The 21,564-nt window shown below is 34.9% G+C and overlaps 1 protein-coding gene and 1 pseudogene across 2 annotated transcripts in view; one reads left to right on the forward strand and one right to left on the reverse strand.

Annotated features, from left to right (window-relative positions):
• Window positions 1-1,180: 1,180 nt before the first annotated feature.
• ST13 (ST13 Hsp70 interacting protein) overlaps window positions 1,181-21,564 on the reverse strand; it is a 32,310-nt gene continuing 11,926 nt past the window's right edge. Inside the window, exons 4-12 of the mRNA XM_081310517.1 lie at window positions 20,266-20,336; window positions 14,612-14,678; window positions 11,976-12,060; window positions 11,685-11,795; window positions 9,942-10,044; window positions 8,233-8,349; window positions 4,210-4,258; window positions 2,678-2,811; window positions 1,181-2,219 (exon numbers count right to left, since the gene is read on the reverse strand). Coding sequence (XP_081166643.1) covers window positions 2,091-2,219; window positions 2,678-2,811; window positions 4,210-4,258; window positions 8,233-8,349; window positions 9,942-10,044; window positions 11,685-11,795; window positions 11,976-12,060; window positions 14,612-14,678; window positions 20,266-20,336 — 866 coding nt within the window. The 3' untranslated portion in view covers window positions 1,181-2,090. The remainder of the gene's footprint in view (window positions 2,220-2,677; window positions 2,812-4,209; window positions 4,259-8,232; window positions 8,350-9,941; window positions 10,045-11,684; window positions 11,796-11,975; window positions 12,061-14,611; window positions 14,679-20,265; window positions 20,337-21,564) is intronic.
• Window positions 4,271-6,307, forward strand: LOC308658061 (E3 ubiquitin-protein ligase RNF138-like; annotated as a pseudogene). Its single transcript has 2 exons — window positions 4,271-5,390; window positions 5,757-6,307. The product of its transcript is annotated as an E3 ubiquitin-protein ligase RNF138-like (transcript).

The following is a 21,564-nucleotide window of genomic DNA, read 5'->3' on the forward strand; positions in this document are numbered from 1 at the left end:
GAAAGTATGTACACCTCTGCACAACTTTGGTAAAATTTTAAAAGTTTTTGTTAGTAGCATTTAATGACCTATACCTTATTAGGCCCAGTAAATAACTTCAATGACCAACAGAAATAAAAGATGTGCTCACAAAAGGTACTGGGGAGTCAATATCCAGTTTGAAACATATTTTATTTTTAACATAGCTAGAAATATCCAATAACTATATATTTTTAAGCAGAAAACTTTCTTTTCCTTCATACAGCATCATTAGCAGAAAAAAAAACATTTCTCGTTTTTAGAAATGATACTGGGTCTCTTAAGAAAATGAAGACTATCTGTTGTATTTATGGAACTTAAAGTCTAAAAGCACAGGACACATTTTCAGAAGAGTAATTTACTTTTACCCATTTATATTCGTAATATTCGAGTATAGTTAGGTCATGTATAATTAAGTCAATCAAATCAGGAATCCAAGAAGAAACTGTTCTTCTTGAGATAAGCACAGCACACATGAGATTTTGAGAACATACATGAACAACAACAACAAAAAACACCAGCAAGCCCAAATCCAAGTATAAATGGTGTTTTTTTCCAAGGGTTTTAAAAGCATGCTCCATTAGCATACGACTTTTTCTCATTTTTGTAACAGATGCAGTTCTGTTTACTCATGTACAGTAAAGGGTTAGAACCTGTATAAATATATTAGAAATGTACTACTTTATAAATGTACTCCAAGGAATTTATCATTTCCTTTATTTTTGCAGGGACAAAAGGGAAAAAGAGGTGGGGGTATGGTTGCAGTATTTAAGGAAGAGCTGAATACAATAATGAATCTTCATGGTGCCAAGAACTCCATAATGAATAACCAGGCTCTCATCTATTTTATAATTCATGTTAGATCAAGCAGTTAATTCCTTGTATGGTTACCAATAACTCAAACCATATACTCTTCAAAATCAAAGATCAATAGGTACTTCCTAAATAGAACACCAAACACTAAAAGGAATCCTTCCTTCCAATGTTTTTGACATCACAAGATTTTGCCAGAGTGGAAGTCTAATAACATTTAAATAAGCAATCTCATGGCTAAGAAAGAACTACAGCTCTTATGGGTATTATTCCACAGCTAGGATATGTATTACATATTAAATTAACCCCAGCATTAAATATGCTTTGCACAATTATGATATGATAGCAGTGATGATGCTAGTGAGAAAAGATTATCTTTAGTTCAAGAAGGAGGGAAATACAAGAAGCAGAAAGCAGACATAGTTGGTCATTTTCTGATGAGAAAAGGTAAATTTTAAACATAGAATATAAAAAGAAAACTACTCCCTTATTTCCCCATGGTGGAAATAATATGAAACATTTATTTGATATATTGAACAAAAGCAGAGCTAAGTAATCCAACTCCACTGCAGCATAACAAAAAAAAAAAAAAAAAAAAAAAAAAAAAAAAAAATCACCTCTTCAACACAGTGTTAAGATTTAAATGCAACCTGCATAAGGGCACATGTCATATAAAATAGTAAGACTGCTGCTGCCTTACCAAGTACTTCCAGTCCCTACCCAAGTTAGAGTGAAATACTGGTGGTCCCAATAGTTTTATCGAAATTAATCATTTAAAAAATATTTTTAAATGACAAATCAAAATGCCTCAGTCTCAGTAACCATATATTCAACTGAAACTTTTATCTATGTAAATGAGATTTATTTACTTCCCACTAGTAAGTCTTTATTTCACTCACATTACAGCTATGTATTTTCCATACTTAGTATCTGCTTTGCCCAATATCAAAGAAAAAATCCAAAATGATTAGTAATTAAAAATGTAGGAAATAACACCCCCTTGAGTTTTAAATATTTTTAAGGTTTAAAAAGTGTTTTAAGTTTGTGATTCCTAGTAGGAAAACATTATCTGAATGAACACCCTAATGGCAAATCATTGTAAAATGCTTCAACTGGATTTGCTGCAGAGGGGTAGGGATTATCTTCAAAGCACCCCAGCTCTCCTGATGAGGTCAGAGGTACACTGGTTTGTATTATTGCGACAGCCATTAAGTGATCTAGGTTGCTTTTCCTTCAGTAAGGGTTTTGTCAGGTGGGCATTACGCTTGACCTCCAAATTTGGCTGACAATTTACTGATGAGATTCATAACCTTTGGGTTGCTTTGATACTTTGACATATTTGCTGGGTTCTGGGCCACATCCTGGAAGGCCACCATAACTTCTGGATCCTATAAAAAAAAGGGTTTTGTTTATTTATTTATTGAGTATTAAAGAAGTGTTCCAATTTATCAACAACTTTAGGATCCTGAACCCCATCTCTTTATTTAGACCTGTAATTCTGCTATGGTCAAATTAATTGTGGATTAGACACTCCGTGAAATATAAATATTATTAATGTGCACCTAAAAGTCAAGCCTAACTGTGTTGCTTGAGTTGAATAATAAAATAAAGCACACACAACTTTAAGGAAGAAAAAAAAGATAACATGTTACTAATTGCCAACTACTACAGAGTATGTCCTATAACCAATTCTTAAAAACCTACTCATTACAAATGTCCCAACTACAAAATTAGCTATTGGATAACTAATATAAATGCAAAATGGTTAAGTGACCTTATCACTTCGCAGAATTATGTAGAAATGCCTCAATAATTAAAGTCCAAATTTCCTCTTAATAAGTCTTACCTGCATGGCTGCAAGAACCTCCGGATCACTAAGAATTTCATTGAGCCCAGGCATTCCTGCCATTCCAGGCATGCCCCCTCCCATTCCAGGCATTCCTCCAGGAAAATTACCAGGCATTCCTCCAGGAAAGCCACCTGTAAAAATAAAGCAAATAATCATACAGACATCATCTATACTCCCAACAAGTCTTTAAAAACTTTCAATTGAAAATAACACACAAAAAACTAAGGATACCACCTAAGCATAATGCAGTGTCAACAGTCTAATCTGAACAAGACACAAAGTGCAATTTCTACTTTTCTTTTATAATTAAAGCTGAAGTCAGGAGTGGTGGCATACACCTGTCATCCCAGCAACTCCAGATAATGAGGCTGAAAGATCACCATGTTTGAGGCCAGCAAGCAATTTATCTGATATTCTGTCTAAAAAAATTAGAAAGATTGAGGATGTAGCTCAGTGGTAAGTCACCAGTTTAAACCAAGGGTTCCTTATCATTGGGCTACTTCACCAGCATCTTTTCATTTTTATTTTGAGACTCAGCTCTCTCAAATTGTCATCCTCCTGCCTCGGCCTCGGTCACTGGGATTACAGATGTGTGCCACCATGCCTGGGGACTCCAAGGCTTTGAAAACTTAGCTCATACCCATAAAAAAAAATAAAAGTCTTCTCCAATTTAGAAAATAAAATGCACACAAACAGAAAATTATATCTTGTAATAGTACACATCAGTGGTCATTTTCCTTTTTTTCCTCAACTTTGGTCATTTTCTAAAAAACGAAGGTATATGACAGTTATGAGCTAAAACTCAATTTTGTGTTTTTAAAATTTGTTGAGCACACCACCTTTTTATTTTCTAGTTTTGAACCAAATAACTAAGTTTTAGCCAGTGGCAAAGTAATGTAAATAGACTTTATAAAGCTTTTATAAAATAAAACTAGTTAACATTAAATAGCTTTAAAAGAAAAAAAATTTCCAAGTATCCACCTGGTCTAACTGCTTCAATTCAGGAAGTATTTGATAATCATTTTATGAGCATAATTTTCTCACTCTTTTATCTGCCTTTCGGTCCTTTGTTATCATTCAAAACATTGCCTTGTTTCTTATAAAAAATTTGCCAGAAAAATAAGAATGTTTTGTTATTTTTATGACAGTACCCGGGACTGACCACCCCAACCCGTTATTTTATTTTCAGACATGGTCTTGGTAAGTTGTAAAGCTCAACAATATAGTGTTTTACATATCCTCATGAGTTTTACTGTATAACAGAACAAAAATTCCATTATGGCAATTTAAAAATATTTAAATTGCATCATAATTAATTAATAAAAGTGTAACACTCAAAATCCAATATAAGCTAGTCATTTAAAAAAAATATACTACTCAAATTCTGAGGAAAAAATACTCTATTTCTAACATAAAAATAAATATATTTAGCATGTAAGTCAATCTCATTCTACACACACGAGCCCTCCAAATAGAACATATTTTAATTGTTTATAGTATTAACAGTTTCAGTTTTTCTCCAAATGTACCTGGAAAAGAGCCAAACTGAGCTCCTGCTTGTCGTCTGGCTTCTTCCTCCTTTAAAAAGAAAAAATACATAAATTATATCACAGGAGGGAGGAAAAGTACATAGTCTGCCAACATTACTAATCCATGTAAATTTCTCACAAAAAAATTACAAAATAAGCCATTAGCAGATTTTTTAAAAATGATAAATGTAAAAGGCAATACTAAATTAAATGGTACACTCTATCCCTCTTTGAAAACAAATTTTCTAACACAATTCTCATTCAGCATCATCATCATATTATTATTCTGTGGAACTGGGCATTGAACCCAGGGCCTTGTATCTACAAGGCAAGTTGATCATTATTTTAATGATTTCAAATAGAATATTTTATTTCTCTGAAAAACAAATCAAGAAAGGCAATTGCTTATAAAAATTGCAAATTCTTAAATGTTTTAACTCCAAAATGAAAGCCTTTGACTAGATTACTAAGACTGCTGCAACAATTATTTTCCAGTTTCAAATTCTCCATATTCTCTCTACAAAATTAGATAAACACTACAAATATGTTTATAGATCTGCCATTTTTTTAAGACAAAATGAAAAGATATATAAAATCTCCCTTATACCCAGGTAAAAAATAAGACATATAAATGTATGAAAATTACTTCTAAAGATTATGTTCTATGAGACTAAAAAAAAATAATCAAGCATTATCTTTAAATTAAATGACAAAAAAATTAGGATGTAATATTATATAATTATACTATATAGCTTTATGTCCTTTTCATTCAACAATATCAGAAGTGACAAATGATAGAACCAATTCAAAGCTACAGAAAAAACCATCCCCCGGCCCCAAAAAACTAGGAGAAATCTACAGAAAAGCTCAACAATATTGTGGGTAAGTTATTTTTCTTTTTTCTAAATTTTCTATGACTCTATAACCTAAATAAACACCCCAGGCTCTGCCCAATTATGAATTCAATGTTGAACCAGGATGAATCATAAAATAAGAAACAAGCGGGTCTGCGCAGGGAGTTGGGCTTCGGACCGCCATCGCCTTGTTCCTCTGCCCCGACATGGCCGAGGAGATGGCTGAGGAGATGGATGAGGAGCTGTCCGCGGCCACGGCCTACACAGAAGATTTCTACTGCCCAGTCTGTCAGGAGGTGCTAAAAACGCCCATGCGCACTGTGGCCTGTCAGAACATAACTGACAGGATTTCCAGATATTGAAGTGGAAGTTTCCCTTTGTGCTACCCTTCCGTTCATTATTACTCGGTTACTACAAGAGTGGAGTTTCTGTAGAAAATGTTTCCTGACTGCAATGAGAGAAAGTGGAATACATTTCCCCTGTGTCGTGGAAATGTGACTAGAAGAGAAAAAGCATGTACAGAATGGGTCTTAGATCTTGAAAATATCATGAGGAAGTTTTCTGGTAGCTGTAGATGCTGTGCAAAACAGATTAAATTCTATCATATGAGACATCACTATAAATCTTGGAAGTATCAGGATGAATATGGTGTTTCTTCCATCATTCCAAACTTTCAGATATTTCAAGATTCAGTAGGGAATAGTAATAGGGGTGAAACATCCACATCTGATAACACAGAAACTTACCAAGAGAATACAAGTTCTGGGCATCCCACCTTTAAGTGTCCCTTGTGTCAAGGGTCAAATTTTACTAGATAGCGTTTACTTGATCACTGTAACAGTAATCATCTATTTCAGATAGTTCCTGTGACATTTGTGTGTCTCTTCCTTGGGGAGATCCTAGCCAGATTACTAGAAATTTCATTAGTCATCTAAATCAAAGACATCAGTTTGATTATGGAGAATTTGTGAATCTTCAGCTAGATGAGGAAACCCAATATTAAAATGCTGTTGGAAGAATCTTTTCAAGTAAACATCTGAAGCCTGTAGACAACTCTACATCTTTGTACCTGCAAGTGCCATCTTTAAGAGGAAAACTACATGAAGTCACCGTTTCAGTAACTTGATGTGTATATTAATAAAAGTAATTCAGTCTATTGTTTTAATTTTTTAATTGAAAAATAAAAGTTGGGCCACCTAAAAACTTCATCTTCTTGACAAGTTAAAAAATGAAAGTTATGACATTACTTTAAAAGCATAAAAAGGATTATATCTCAGTAATGTAGTGAAAAGGATCTTTTTTAATATTACACACTTTTGAATTTTTCATTATTATTCTGTTGCTTTTGAAATTTGGTGCAGTTTTTCGTATTTACTGTACCCAGGTATCATACAACAGCAAAATCTGAAAGGCGTGACTGGACATAAACGTAACAAATCTGAGCCAGTTGTCAGAGTTGCAGAATGAAAACTTGAAGTGCTAAATGGAAGAATCCAAAGGAAATTTTTTAAACACAGATTATAGCTGAAGTATTCAACTATAAGAAAATTGTATTTATATAACATTTAGTATTTTTGGAGACTAGTTAGATTTCTTTAATAATGTTAACTCTTAAAAAGTAAAAGTTCATTGCAAAGACATTGCCTTTTTGCTATTAGAAGGAAATATCGAGAAAAAAATTTATTTCTTTGGGGGCAATTGGTAATTCAATCTTGTTTGATCATTTTGTAAGCTGAAATACCAATCTGAATAACAGTTGTTTTGCCACAGAACTTTCAATAGCCAGTGTTTCTCATTAGCTGAGATGAAACTTGTATCACCAAAATTTTAAAAAAGTAACAGTCAAATGCTAAATGATATAAGTTGGTTGCTATTACACCTTAAAAATTGAGTTTACACACAATTACCCTATTTATATGATGCTCATTTGTTATTCTCAAAAATAATGCATGTGACTATGATGGTAGTGAAAATAGATTTTACCAGCCACAATTTCGCTACTTTATAGTCAAAACTAAGTTTTTCTTTAATATTGGGAATCATAAAGTACTTTGTAGAAGGGCCAAATCACAGAAAAAAAGGTTAAAGTGAATTCGCTGACATTCCATACTAATACACAATGTTTATGCTTTCTTTAAAATTACTAAAAGATCAAAATCTCAGAAGTAGTTTGCTGCTAATATATACATATATTGAATAAAAAGGTATATTCTGGTTTTCTTAAAACCCTTGTTGACTCTTCTACAGTGAACATTTTTTAAAACTTGATTTAATAAAAATGTTAATTTGGAAGTGAAGTTTTGTAAAAACCTTTTTCAGTCAAACAGCAATGACTTTATTTATAGATAATAATAACAATCACACAGAAAGCCATACATCTTAATGCCTTTCTTCAGTTATTCTAAGAGTAATGTTTACTGTATGCTTTAAAATTTTTTCTTCAGTTAACATGAATGTAATTTTAGGAACAGCAGGATGAAGAGTTCTTTTTAAAGACACTTTCGACCATAGTTTTTTTCCAGTTTAAAGCAAAAACTTTAGTAGTTTCTTTCAAAGTTTAACATGTACAGTGTATGTCAACTTAAACCATTCTGAAATTTGCAGACTTCTTTAAAGGAAAATTGTTGGTAGAGATCATCTTGATGAAATTGTATTTTGAAGTTTTGTGAATGAGTTAAATATTAATAGTCTTGTGTGTTTTACACATAAGCTTTTTCATAAGAAAAAAGAAAAAAGGGCAAATCCTGTTCAAACAAACCAAACAAAAAATATCGCCAAATTTTAATCATTTGATTATGAAAAATTTCTGACTTAAAAAAATTGGGGGTGGGGAGTTTTGCAAGGAGTGCTAGGGATAGAACTCAGGGCCCAGTGCATGGTAGACAAATGATCTACCACTGAGCTAGAGCTACACCCCCAGCCTAAAATTTTTGACTTTAGAAAAAGATAAAAAGAACACACTTTGGTTAAATATAAGCTAACTTAAAAATTTTAAAGACTAAAAATATCCCCACACATTGGAAACAATGAAAGGAGACTCCTTTTAAAGTAATAAACACTCTATAGAACTTCAGCCAGCATTAAATAAATTGGCTAGGAGTTGGAATAATATCTCAAAACTATGATCTACAGTATGTTCCACTCAGGCTTAACTAAAAAAAAAATTTACCCTCTGGGCTCTCTCATGTTCTTCTCGAGCCTTCTTAACTCTTTCTATTCTTTCTTTGATCTCTCGCTCTTCACGTTTTCGCTCATATTTTCTCCGATGTTCAGCAATTTTCTGGGCCTAGAAATCAGAAACCATAGGTAAAGTGTGCTCCAAATTTTGGCTAAGGGCAACACAGCTTTTAAGTTACTTTTCTTTGTGGAGAGTTGTTTAATTCAATAGGTAGTTCATAAAAATGACATTTATCTTATAGGAAATGACCTAACACAAATTCAGGCATTAACAAGACCAAACGCAAATGCACAAGACACAATGAAGTCTGGGATGTACGGATAGAGAAAAATGTAATAATCTCAAACAATTAACTGAGTATGATCAAGGACAACAAATAAGTTTCAAAGGTCAGAACAGTTCTTGCTTATTAGTTTCTACCAGGTACACAGTGTTAAGAATTCAGTTACAGCTCAGTTCAGTAGGAAAATTATTAATGATGTTTGTCATGAGAAAGCAGACACTGGAAACTCACAAAACAGGAGTTGGTCACAGTTGTGTCATTTATAAAATGAGGAGGGGGCCAGAAACATTTAGTCTTGGGGCCAGGGCTATAACTCAGCAGTTAGAGTATATGCTTAATTAGGCCCTGGATTTGATCCCCAACACCACAAAAAAGGAAAAAAAAAAAACCTCTTTAGTCTCATCAAATTGCTTTTGGGACTAAGAAAGCAAATACCCATGGGTGAACTTTTTTTTTTCTTTTGGGGGGGGGGGGGGTTACTGGACACTGAACTGAGGGACATTCGACCACTGAACAACATTCCCAGCCCTATATTGTATTTTATTTAGAGACAGGGTCTCACTGAGTTGCTTAGCACCTTGCCATTGCTGAGGCTGGCTTTGAACTGGTGATTCTCTCAGTCTCCCAAGCCACTGAGATTATAGGTATGCACCACCACGCACAGCAGCAAATATGTGTTCTATAGCTAGAAGTTTTTGGCAGGGCTGATGACTGAACTGAGGGCCAGGCATACTAGGCAAGTACTCTAGCCCTGAGCCACACTGCCACCAGAAAACGTGGGTTCTACAATATCTTTCATCACGACTCGGCTAAGCCATGTTATTGGGATAGGGTGGGGATCAAATGAAGTTTGGTTCTAGATAAGTTAAATTCAATAAAACCTCTATTATCTTAAAATCTTTGGAAATAAATTCTTAGAAGTGTACTTTCTTATAAAGCTGATAGATCTACCATATAAAGTGCATTAAATTTAACTAACAATTTTAAATACAATAAATGTAAACAGAATGTTTTAGATTTTGGAAATTCCTCACATCAAGAAAGCCCTCATGCTTTGTCAAAAGTGGCTGTATACACCTGTGATTATTAGGACAGACCAGATGTGATCCCAGATCCCACATATACCGGGTTTTCTATTTCTTGCCTCATTGTAAACTTGCTTCTTTCCACTTCTGATTTTCTGGCTTTAATTCCACTGGTCTTACAAACATGTTAATAGAACATATTCTAATACATAATGAGAAATGAAAAGAATTAAAACCTAATGAGATTTCAGAGTTAAGCACAAACTTCAATGATTATAACTTCCAAATGTTTCTCTGCATCTATTTTTCAGATAAATTATGGCTCCCTGGCCTAAGTCCTAAAGCCATAGAGTCTTATAGTAGTAACTTTCCCTTTTTCTACTTTACCATACCCGTGGTTGAACTTCTTTCAGCATTGCACTAGCATCATCATCATAATCCAGTTTACAGGCAAGAGCAAGATCATGGGCTGCTTCTTCCCAGTGGCCCAAAAGTCTGAAATAAGTTTAAACTCATTACAAAGAGCCTTTTATACATAGTCACTCTAGGTAGCACAGCATCTGTCTTCCTTATAGGAAAAGAGTTTGATTAACAAAGAGTTTCAAGTTCTTCTATGGTAATTGTAAAGTTGCTCTATTAAAACAATGTTTAAAATTTAAATAAAAAATTAATTTCTTAATTCAGAGTCATAAGACATTTTAAAAAGTATGTACAACAGGAACTTTCAGCACATCAAAAAAGGATTAACATGATTTATACTTACTTGCATGTTACTTTCTAGGTGAAATAAAAGGACAAAACATGAATGTCTGCTTAAAAAAGAGTAGGAACTAAAGGTTGGTAGGGGTAGATAAGAATGGGGTTGTAAAGGTTAGCAATGGAAATAAGAGTTGCCTGGGTATATCTTTTAACTCAGATGTGGTTGTGTTTGTTTGTTTTAGATTTAACCCAGGAGTGATATACCACTGAGTGATGTCCCCAGCTCTTTTTATTGAGACAGAGTCTCATTAAATTGCGCAGACTGGCCTCAAACTTGTGATCCTCCTGCTTTAACCTCCCAAGTTGGTGGGATTAAGGAATACAACACTACATCCAGCTAACTCTCAGTTTTGACTCTTTGAACATGTAAATATTTTACAGACTCAAATAAAACAAAGGCAGGTACAACAGTGCACACCTATGATCCCAACTCTTGGGAACTGTGGCAGGAGGACCACAAGTTCAAGGCAAGTGAGCAAGACCCTGTCTCAGAATAAGATTAAAAAATGACACTAATTTTATAAAAAAAGGTTGGGGATGTTGCTCAGTGGTAAAGTGCTTGCCTACATATGACTAAACCCTTGGTATAGTCTGTGGCACTACAAATCAATCAACCAGAAAAGAAATAAAGCAAACTCTAAACCTGATTATAAACAGAAATAAGCTAACTGTATACTGACAACACAAACAGAAAAAAATGAATTAAAGTAACTAAATACCATATTATATATTTTAAGTGGGATATATTCTAAGGATGAGAACAAAAAATACCTTCAAACTTTACTTACAGGGTATATTGTTTTTAAGGTGTAATTATGAAACAATTTTACTTAAATTGTAGAATTACACCAATAAAGGTATTATTAGGGACCAAGAAATTCAGTGTAGAAGAAAAATGTCAAAAATACAAAATAAAAGGCAAAGGAAAACAATAACTGTTAAATTTTAAGGGACAATATCAGCAAAAACAAAATTTCATCAATTTTTTCATGAGTTCCTAGTAACATTCTGTGAAATGACAGTTAATGACACACCAGAGCAATGAATACTACTGCCTTAAACAATTCTACCAAAATGAATTATAAAGCCTGAAAAAAAAAAAAAAAAAAAAAGTATAAAGGACAGAAAGATCACTCTTTTCCTGGAATTAATTTTGAGAAAAACGTCCTAACATATAACACATGTGTGGTCAATAATTGTTAACAGTAGCTTTCTTTGAATGGAAGAAGTGAAAGAATTTTTTATTTTGCATATGTTCTTTATTATATTCTCAATTCTTCATATTGAGCTCATTATTACTTTGAAATTAAAGCCTTTAAACTTTTTTTGAAACAAACCACCTCAAAACATAAAATATAATTAATAATACTATTTACCTGTGGGCTTTCCCTCGCCACTTGTAAGGCTGAGCTGAATCAGGATTTATTTCAATGGCTCTGTCACAGTCTCGAATGGCAGCATTTGGCTTCTGTAATTTGATGAAGACACTAAAAAAATAAGAGTGGTATTAAAAAAAAATTCATTTTAAATAATAAAGACTGCTTGGGATTACTAAGGCAGCAATTCTATTCAAACATTGAATAGAAGAAATTCTATTCAATGTTTCTATTCTATTCTAGGAGAAGAAATTATGCAACAAGGGGTGCTTTTCTATTTCGAGTTCTCACCTGGCTCTCTTGGCATACAGAATGGCCAAGCGAGGATTTAGCTTGATAGCATCTGTGAACAAGTCAATGGCTTTCTGTAGTTCACCTAAAGTAAAATAAAAGTTGAGAAATGTTCAGAAGATAAAAGTTTTTTTAAAAAGACTAGTTGAGGCTATAGCTCAATGGTAGAGGGATAGCCTCCCAAGTATGAGGCACTGGGTTCAATCCTCAGCAGCACATAAAAATTAAAAAAAAAAAAAAAAAAAAAAAAAAAGGAAGGGGTACTTCCCATGAAGCCCTGCGTTCAAACCCCAGATCCACAAAATATAATAAAAAACTGGCTCTTCAAAGCAAATTTTTTACCATTCCTCTGTGGCAGCTCACCCAATACAGGCAATTTGGGGATATATAAGATCTCTCCAACAAAGAACAGGATGCCATATTCTTCATTTTAAATTTATTCACTAGATCCCATATTCATAGTTAGCTTCTTTATCTCTTATGTGATTTCTCTTAAATGAAATTATTCAACAAATAAAAATATACCACAGAATTAGAACAGTTCTTTGCACAAAGTCTAATACTTCTTGGGGAGGCAAGACAAACAATTTTAAAACAAATATCACAATTCACTGAGAATAATATTTATACAGTTAGTGAACATGTAAACGACTTTAATAGAACTCATAAAAATATCAGAAAACATTTAATTACATTAATTATTAATTACTACATATATCACAAAAGGTATTACAACTGAATATCTAATACACAACTCAGATCTACTGTGTTCAAAAGTTAGCTCTTACTTCCTATTCCAACTCCAAATCTATTCCAAATCCCAAACAAATAAATAAATAAAAGGCTCATCAGGCTCAGGACTTGATAAACTTTCTGGAAAGGGCTATGTAAGAATTCTTTGCAGACCAATAAATTTGTTGTAACTATTCAAAGATGATGATGTGGTAGGAAAGCAGTCACTGTTAAGTACCAGACCTGGATTCAAACCAAGGGATTCTGGTGTATAGTACAGTTTCTCACTACATTCCTGCCTCTTGAAATCAAAGTATCTTTGCCATTGTGAGGTATGAATACGATGTTTCATTGAGAATGCTAGTGTTTCATCATTTAGAATACACTATAAAACTGCACAAAATCTAAAGTAAGAACTGGGTCAAACTTATAAATACATAAACAGGGAGCTTGGAAATAAAAATAAAAACATGACTTATTAGAGGCAGTGCTTCATTTTAATTGTTAAATACTACTGAGACAAATTTAAAAAAAAAAGATGGAAAGGTAAAATATGGAGTCTGACTCTAGCACACTGATAGGATATGACAAATCTTTAATATGTACATAAAAAAGTCACAAGTAACAAGCAGAAGAGCAATACAATAAAAAGTAGTTCTTATATAATCTTGGGGCAGTGAACAGAAAGCAATAAAGAGGCTCAAGTGGTAGCGCGCTCGCCTGGTATGCGTGCGGCCTGGGTTCGATCCTCAGCACCACATACAAACAAAGATGTTGTGTCCACCGAAAAACTAAAAAATAAATATTAAAAAATTCTTTCTCTCTCTCTAAAAAAAAAAGAAAAGAAAAGAAAACATTTCAGGTGGGCAAACTAAACGCAGTTGCTGTATAAGCTTGTATAAATTTGTTACAGGGATCTACACTAAAAAGGTGATAAGATTATCCTGCTCCCAAAACAAAAACAATAATAAATAAAAAACCTGAATATATCTGCAACTTGGAACAATACTGAACTCATTCTAAAATATAAACAAAATTGTACTAATTCTAAATCTTTGAAGTCCAAATGCATACCAGCATTGTGACAGCATCTATTTAATACAACCTTGTGACACTCTATCATACAAACAGGTTTGTGTAACATATTACTGATAGTAGCCAGGAACAGTGATACACACCTGTAGTCCCCAAAACTCAGAAGGCTGAAATAGGAGGATCTCAGGTTCGAGGCCAGTCTCAGCACTCTAGACATACCCTAAGCAACTTAGACTCTGTCTCAAAAGAAAAATATAAGGGCTGGGGTTGTGGCTCAGTGGAAGAGCACTCATCCAGCATGTGTGAGGCACAGGGTTAGATCCTCAGCACCACGTAACAATAAATAAATAAAAATAAGGCTGAAGATGTAGCTCAGTCGTAAAACACTGAATTTTACTGGGTTCAATCAGCAGTATATATGGGGGGAACCCACAAAACACATTTATGCAATTATTAAATTATAACCCATTACGCCTTACACTAAATACTATCAACCCTCTTCCATTTTGATAGGATTTTTTTCAAATGTGCAGGGAAAGATGAGAGTTATATACCTATGACCATCTATCAAGGGTGCTATTATATAAAATAATTCTAAGGGTTACCACTACTTTTGGTGGGGGTGTGAGCAGTGACAAGGGTTCTTTCCTCTTTTTAAAGCTTCTCATAAAAGAAACACCATGATACCCTCAAAAAGCAGAGGCTATTGAGTACAATCAGGATCTGTCATGCTCCCAAGCATCATCTCTGACACTGAGTGATTCCAGCATCTACCAGCATGATAACAAATGTAAGTTCCCTTCAACTTTTCCACTATTTAATTGTCACTGCAGTAGCAAGGAGGAAAAAAAAAAAAAAATCATACTTACCATCATTCAGGGCTTCAATGGCAGCCCCTTTTTTTTCATTTGCTTGATCCATCATCTCCTCGGTTATCTGAGGAAATTGAACATTATCTTAGTAGTAAGGAAAGCAAAAGGAGGCAGCAAAAAATTTTTGGACTTTCTTGAAATTAAGGATGTTACAAACCACATTTTCGTTCATTCTCGAGATTAATCACAATAAGTGATTAGTAAGAAATTATCAAGAATGAGTATTATCATTTGTAAATGAGGTGTTCCTCAAAGGCTCCTGTGTTAATGAAGGACATTCGAAAGTAAAATGCCTGACTTGTGAGAGTTGTAACCTAATAAACCTGTCCTAGATTAAAAGGACTAAGTAGTGACTGAAAGCAAGTGAGGCATGACTACAGGAAGTGGTTCTGTGATTCTGTGATTATATGCCATGGAAGGGGGTCCCTTTCTCCCTGCCACTCCTTCCTAACCCTTCCTGGCTGTGTGAAGCTGTCCTCCACCATGCCCTTCAGACATAATGTTCTGTCTCAACCTGCTGTCTGTGGACTAAGACCTCTAAAACTGTGAGTCTCAAATAAATTCCTTCCTCTAAGTTGTTCTTGTCAGCTATTTTGGTCACAGTGACACACAGGTGACCAAACCATGAGCTTTTAACCTTTTGTGGGGGAGAGTGGAAGTGGGAAACCTGGAGATTGAACCCAGAGGTACTTAACACCTGAGCCACATCCCCAGCCTGTTTTTGTTTTGAGACAGAGTCTTGGCTAGGTTGCTTAGGGCCTCGTTTTCAACTTGCAATTCTCCCTCAACCCCCCGAATTGCTAGGATTACAGGTGTGTGTCACCGTGTACTGCAAGCCTTTTCACTAAACAAACTTCACTTTCCACACTATGCTCTAGACATGACCTTTGCTTTGCTCCATCCTGAACAAAGCATGATTGTTCTGCCCTAGCTTTACCATCACCTTCACAAAAATACTAAGAAAACTACACAAAAATACGAAGTCCTATCTCCTCACAGATAACTAGTTCCCTTTAAGCTTGAACCCTCATGTCTCATTTATTGCCATAAAAATATGACAGTACAAAAGTTAAAAAAAAAATTTTTCAGTAAATAAGACTATCTTAAAGACACATTCAGAAATAGTTCCTTTAATCACATCTACTTTATCCCCACCACTGTAGAAAATAGTGCCTGGAGGTGCTAGCTAATTGATTAAGAAAATGATTTGATAGGTTTAAGAAAAAAGGAATGTAGCTGTCTTTATTCTTTATACTTATCTAGAAAATCCAAAGGCACTGACAAGTTATTAGATATAGTAAGACAATTCAACAGTTGTCAGGTACAAGAGCAATATTTAAAAACAAACAAAAGTCAGAGTTCCTCCACACCAGCAAAAGTCATTTATAAAATGTTATAGAACAAGATAATGGGGCTGGGGATGTGGTTCAGTGGTACAGTGCCTGACTGTTATGAGTGAGGCCCTGAATTTCATAGCCAGTTCAGTCAAAAAAAAAAAAAAAATTGTAATAAACAAGATAATAATCACAACAGAAACTAAACCTAGGACACATAGTTTATAAGAGCACAAAAGAGGAAAAAATAAAATTCTATTAAAGAACAGCTCAGCGGCAGAGCACCGGCCTACCATGTGCGAGGCCCTGGGTTCAATCCTCAGCACTACATAAAATAAAACAAAGATGTTGTGTCCGCCGAAAACTGAAAAATAAATATGAAAAAAATTCTCTCTTTCTCAAAAAAAAAAAAAAAAAAAAAGTTGTTGGGCTGAGGATATGGCTCAGCGATAGAGCATTTATCTAGCATGCACAAGGCCCTGGGTTTAATCCTTAGTACCCCCACCCCACCCCCCCAAAAAAAAGAAAGAAAGAAAAAATATAATAAACTCCTCAGAAATAATACTACACAAATCCAGAGTAATTTTATCTTATTTTTGTAGTACTAGGGATTGAACACAGGGCACTTTACCACTGAGCCCTTTTTATTATTTTGAGACATGGTCTCACGAAGTTGCATAAGACAGACTTGAATTTGCAGGTTCAAGCAGGTGCTTCAGCCTCCCCATGTCACTGGGATTACAAGGATGTGCTACTACACCCAACTATGCCTGAGTAATTTCAGAAAAATCATTAGCACTCTGTTTCTGGCAATATGGTAATTACAATATCCTGAAAAACTCTTTTAAAATCAACCAAGCTTTGTCCTAAGAATGTAACAAAATTAAATGAAGGCTGGACTACAGTGATGAACCCAAGTGCTCAATCTGTTTTTCACCCTTGTAGCAGGTGTCAATCCTGATACATTACAACATTGTTTCTGAAAGTAATACAGTACACCAGACACAAAGTATGTAGATTCAGATGAAGAGAATGTATGTCATCTGACCAGACAATGCCCAAAATAAATCTCGGACTCCAAAGACCTACACAGGTAAGCATAACAGAAAAAAAAAAAAAAAAAAAAAAAAAACAACAAAAACCTGTCCCACACAAAGGAACATTCAAGTAGAAAAAAAAGAGGGGAAAAAGAACCTCTCCTGAGTAGTGAAAAACAAGAGCTGGACTCTTATTTGGAATTCCACCATTACCTGTATAGTTAAAAACATACAAACAAGTTTGGTAGTGCCGAGTCCAGGGCTTTGATGTAAGCAAATATACTCCCATTTGGAGGAACATACCTTCTACAGAGGCCTCAAAATTTTTCCAAAGGCGAGACCCAATGAAGCAAAGAACTCATGGTCAAAATAAAACATACACATACAGCACAAGTAAACAAGACACGTCAATGAGCAAGAGCCAGAAAAAAATGAGAGTAAGACCAACAAAAGTTCTAAAGAACTTAATGTATTTAATAAAATCAATTTCTGAAAATGGGTAAAAAGCAAGACTTAGAAAAACCAAGTAGACTTTAAAAAGAATCAAAGTAAAGTATCAAAATGGCCCCTGCCCCCAACTCCCCCCACACATATTGGGGACTAAACCCAGGGGCACTTTATCTCTGAAAAAAATCCCTAAACCTTTTTTAAAATTTTGAGACAGGGTTTTGCTAAAATGCAAAGGCTGCCCTCAAACTTGTGATGTTCCTGTGTCAGCCTCCCAGGTAAGTGGGATTACATGTATGTGCTTCCACAATTAAAATTAAAACATCAACGGAACATCAATGGACTAGAAAAATACACATAATTCAGTACAGAATAAAAAGCTAAAGCTTAATAGTGAAAAAAACCTCCCATATATCTAATCAGGTTGCAGAATAAGGGAGAAGAGAGAATATGGAGAACTCAATATTTTGAAGAAATACTTGAGATGTTCCAGTGCTTAAGAACATTAACAACCTTAAAATTTAAGATGCCCAATGAATCCCAAATAGAACAGACAAGAAGTTACTAGAAACATACACACTGAAGTGAAATAATCCAATCAATAAACAGATCATACAATTTTTAAGGATTTCTTTTACAAATGATAACAAAAAGTACTTGCATCTATTCTTGACAAACATGCATAAGACAGGGAAAATGTTACAGGTTACTGAAAGACATTTTAAAAAAGAATTAAAAATTAATCTCAAGAGGGGAGGTATGTTCTCTCCCTAACTGGATTTAGAATTAATACATTTCTAGTGGGAGAAGCTTAATTTGGAAGAAGAGAGATTTCACAATCTGATTCTGAAATTTATACAGAAAAACAAAGGACCAAAACCAGCCCAAATACTCAAGTTTTAGAGGTCCTTGTCCTACCAAGTGACAAGGTTTATATGTTAAAGACAATGAGGCATTAGTACATAGAAAAAATTAGGCAAATACAACAAAAGACCACCAACCCAAACACATATGGAAACAATATTATTTTTGCATCAGAGAGAAAAGGAATTCTTCAATAATGACACTGACAGGTAAACTATAGATCAGTAAAAGCAAAAGAGAAACAACCTAGTTGAAAAACTGGGTAAGGGTCTGAACAGAATTTATAAATAACTGAAAGACATTATAACGCTCAACCTTGTTAAGAAATCAGGAAAATGCAAATTAAAAACAAGGACATATTAGTTCACGTGACAAGTCTGGCAAAGATCAAATCTGACAATATTAAGTGTTGAGGACAGACCAATATTTTAAAAGTTGCTATTACTATGTTCGAGTGCTTCTAAGCATTTCCCCCCATCAGCCACTGATAGACCCAACCTGATCTTTTCTCAAAATTGGGAGCCATCTCGCCACAAAGCCATGAAAAGATAATTTCAACTTTACTATAAATTACTGCAAATTCTGAACCTGCTTGGAATGCCTGCCCGTGCCTTGAACGCACCCATGCCTGGCTCTCTGACTAGATAGCTAGCAGCCCTCGCTGAAACTTTAGTGACACCTCACAAATCTTGGCCTTCCCTGGCCAGTAACGACCCTGAGACTCTAATGACCTTCATAAATTCTGATGTTGGGGCCATCAAAAATGTAAACTAGCATTAGTGTCATGCACCTCAAGAGTTCTGTTATCCGTAACCCCCCTTTGTGTAACTTTCTGGGCTATAAAGCTGGGCTGCAGGAAAGCTGAGGCTGCTGTCTTGTTCCCGCGTTTTGGGTGGGAGAGGCAGCCCGGCCAGTCGAAATAATAAGCTTGCTTTAATTTGATTTTAATTGGAGTCAGAGCTCTTTTCTTGCGTCTTGGTCTAACACCACCAAGAAGATTTTACAGATTTTCCTAATTCATTTTTTGTTGTAGTAGTTCTTTTTTGGTACCTGGGATTGAACTCAGGGGCACTTACCACTAAGCCGCATCCTCAGCCCTATTTTCTATTTATTTAGAGACAGAATCTCATTGAGTCACTTAATACCTCACTTTTGCTGAAGCTATCTTTGAATTCACGATCCTTTTGCCTTAGCCTCGGGCTGCTGGAATTGTAGGTATGCGCCACCTGCCTGGCCAGTTTTTCCTAATTTCTGCCCTACTGCATATAACCTATAACATATGTGCCAGAACTCTTTGGAATACCACTAATCACTGTAAAATCTAAAATTTTTTCAAGGCTCAGGAATCAAATCTCTCAATCTTTGAGGATTCCCTGTGACAAAACCATTTTGGAAAACTGTGTGGCTTTAGATATCCCACTAAGACACAATTCTTTTTTTAAGTATATAGTGAATGTTACTAACTTTATAGAGCAATCAAACCAGATGCAAACTTAAAGACCAAACAAAATAACAGGAGATTTTCACAAATCAAGTTTTTTTTTTTTAATTTTTTAGCTTTTCGGCAGACACAACACCTTTTTTTTAATATGTGGTGCTGAGGATCGAACCCGGGCCACACGCATGCCAGGCGAGCGCGCTACCGCTTGAGCCACATCCCCAGCCCACAAATCAAGTTTTTATGTAATAAAATAAAATGCTTAACTAAATGCCTTATTTTTAAAAATAGTTTTTGGAGGTTGTAGATGGGCATAATATATTCATTTCATTTACTTAGTTTTATATGGTACTAAGGATCCAACACAGTGCCTCACATGTGCCAGGTAAGCACTCTACCACTGAGCCACAACCCCAGCCCCAAGCCAAAGATTTAATATGTGCTTTTCTGGAAGTCATGTTGTAAAATAATTCCAACAGTGGGAAACTTTATATTCCTTATAATAAACAGAGAATGAAACAGTGAACTTACCTCCGCATTTTCATCTCCCATTTCTTGAGGAGCATCAGTGTCTGGTTCAATTACACCTTCATTATCAATTTCTGCCAAAGATGAGAAAAGAACATTAAGGCTTGCATTGTACAAAGCAGATCCACTACCCTCACAGAAGTATTAAAAATGGATGGACTATGACCAGCATAACTGAGTTGAGTATTTGTATATTCAGTTTTTATTCATATTTGTGTTCAGTTTTGGCCTGTGTGGGGAGCCACTCTGAATTGTTCATGCCTTCCATCCTGGAGAGAAGAGGCTTTGACAGGTCACTACATCTCAGAGTGACCTGGACATTGTCACAGTCCAGGAAGTTTGAGGGTGTGTCTTCAGACGTAGGCATGTCTCCCCATGGATTGAGCTACACTCATGGGTTCTTTTGTAATATTACCACTTTGTCCTGTCTGGGATCCAATGTTCCATGGAAACGCCCTGAGTGTGTCCCCTTCTCTTGCTCTGCTTTTGGGTGTGGGCTTTCTAGATGTCAGTCAACTTGCTACTGACTCTTTGCCTCATTTGAATGGCTTCTCCTTAATAAAAGGGTTCAGCACCCACTTGCTTGCTCTTTCTTTGGCCCCTTGTCACAGGACCTCAAAGAAAAAGGTATCTCTGTCTCTTGTGTGGTTATTTCGTGCAGCCCAGTTCCCCTGGAGTGACCCTGAGTGTTTTAGTTGTGAGGAACGTGACAGGCCAGCATAACTAATTTGAATATTTTAATTGTAATACCTGTTAAGTATAATTTTATTGTTTTAGGAAGACTTACCACTTCAACTGTTGCATCATAATGGATAATTATAATTGGATTGTAGTGGGAATGTTAGCATGTCCATAGTTTCTAGTATTATACATAAATACAATAATGACTCAGTGTTAAAGCAATGCAGATCAAATAAATTTTTTTCTACACAATGATCTACTAAAATGTTAGTTCAAGCCAGGCATGGTGACACACACCTGTAACTCCAGCAACTCGGGAAGCTGAGACAGGAGAATCGCAAATTCCTGACTGGCCATTAGCAATTTATCGAGGACCTAAGCAATTTAGCAAGACTATCTCAAAATAAAAAATTAAAAAGGACTGGAAATGTAACTCAGTTGTATAGCATTCCTGGCTTCAATCTCTAGTACCAAAAAATAAAATATGAAGTAATATAGTAATATAATAATGTATAGTAACGTAAAATATGAAATACTATGTAATTTTAACATACTTACTATATACTAAAATATAGTGAGGACAAATTTCAATTTTAAAATAGACATACTACTGATTCAAAA

This window comes from Spermophilus citellus (genome assembly GCF_964194105.1).
Source record: "Spermophilus citellus genome assembly, chromosome: 10".
In the NCBI taxonomy this organism is placed as follows: Eukaryota; Metazoa; Chordata; class Mammalia; order Rodentia; family Sciuridae; genus Spermophilus; species Spermophilus citellus.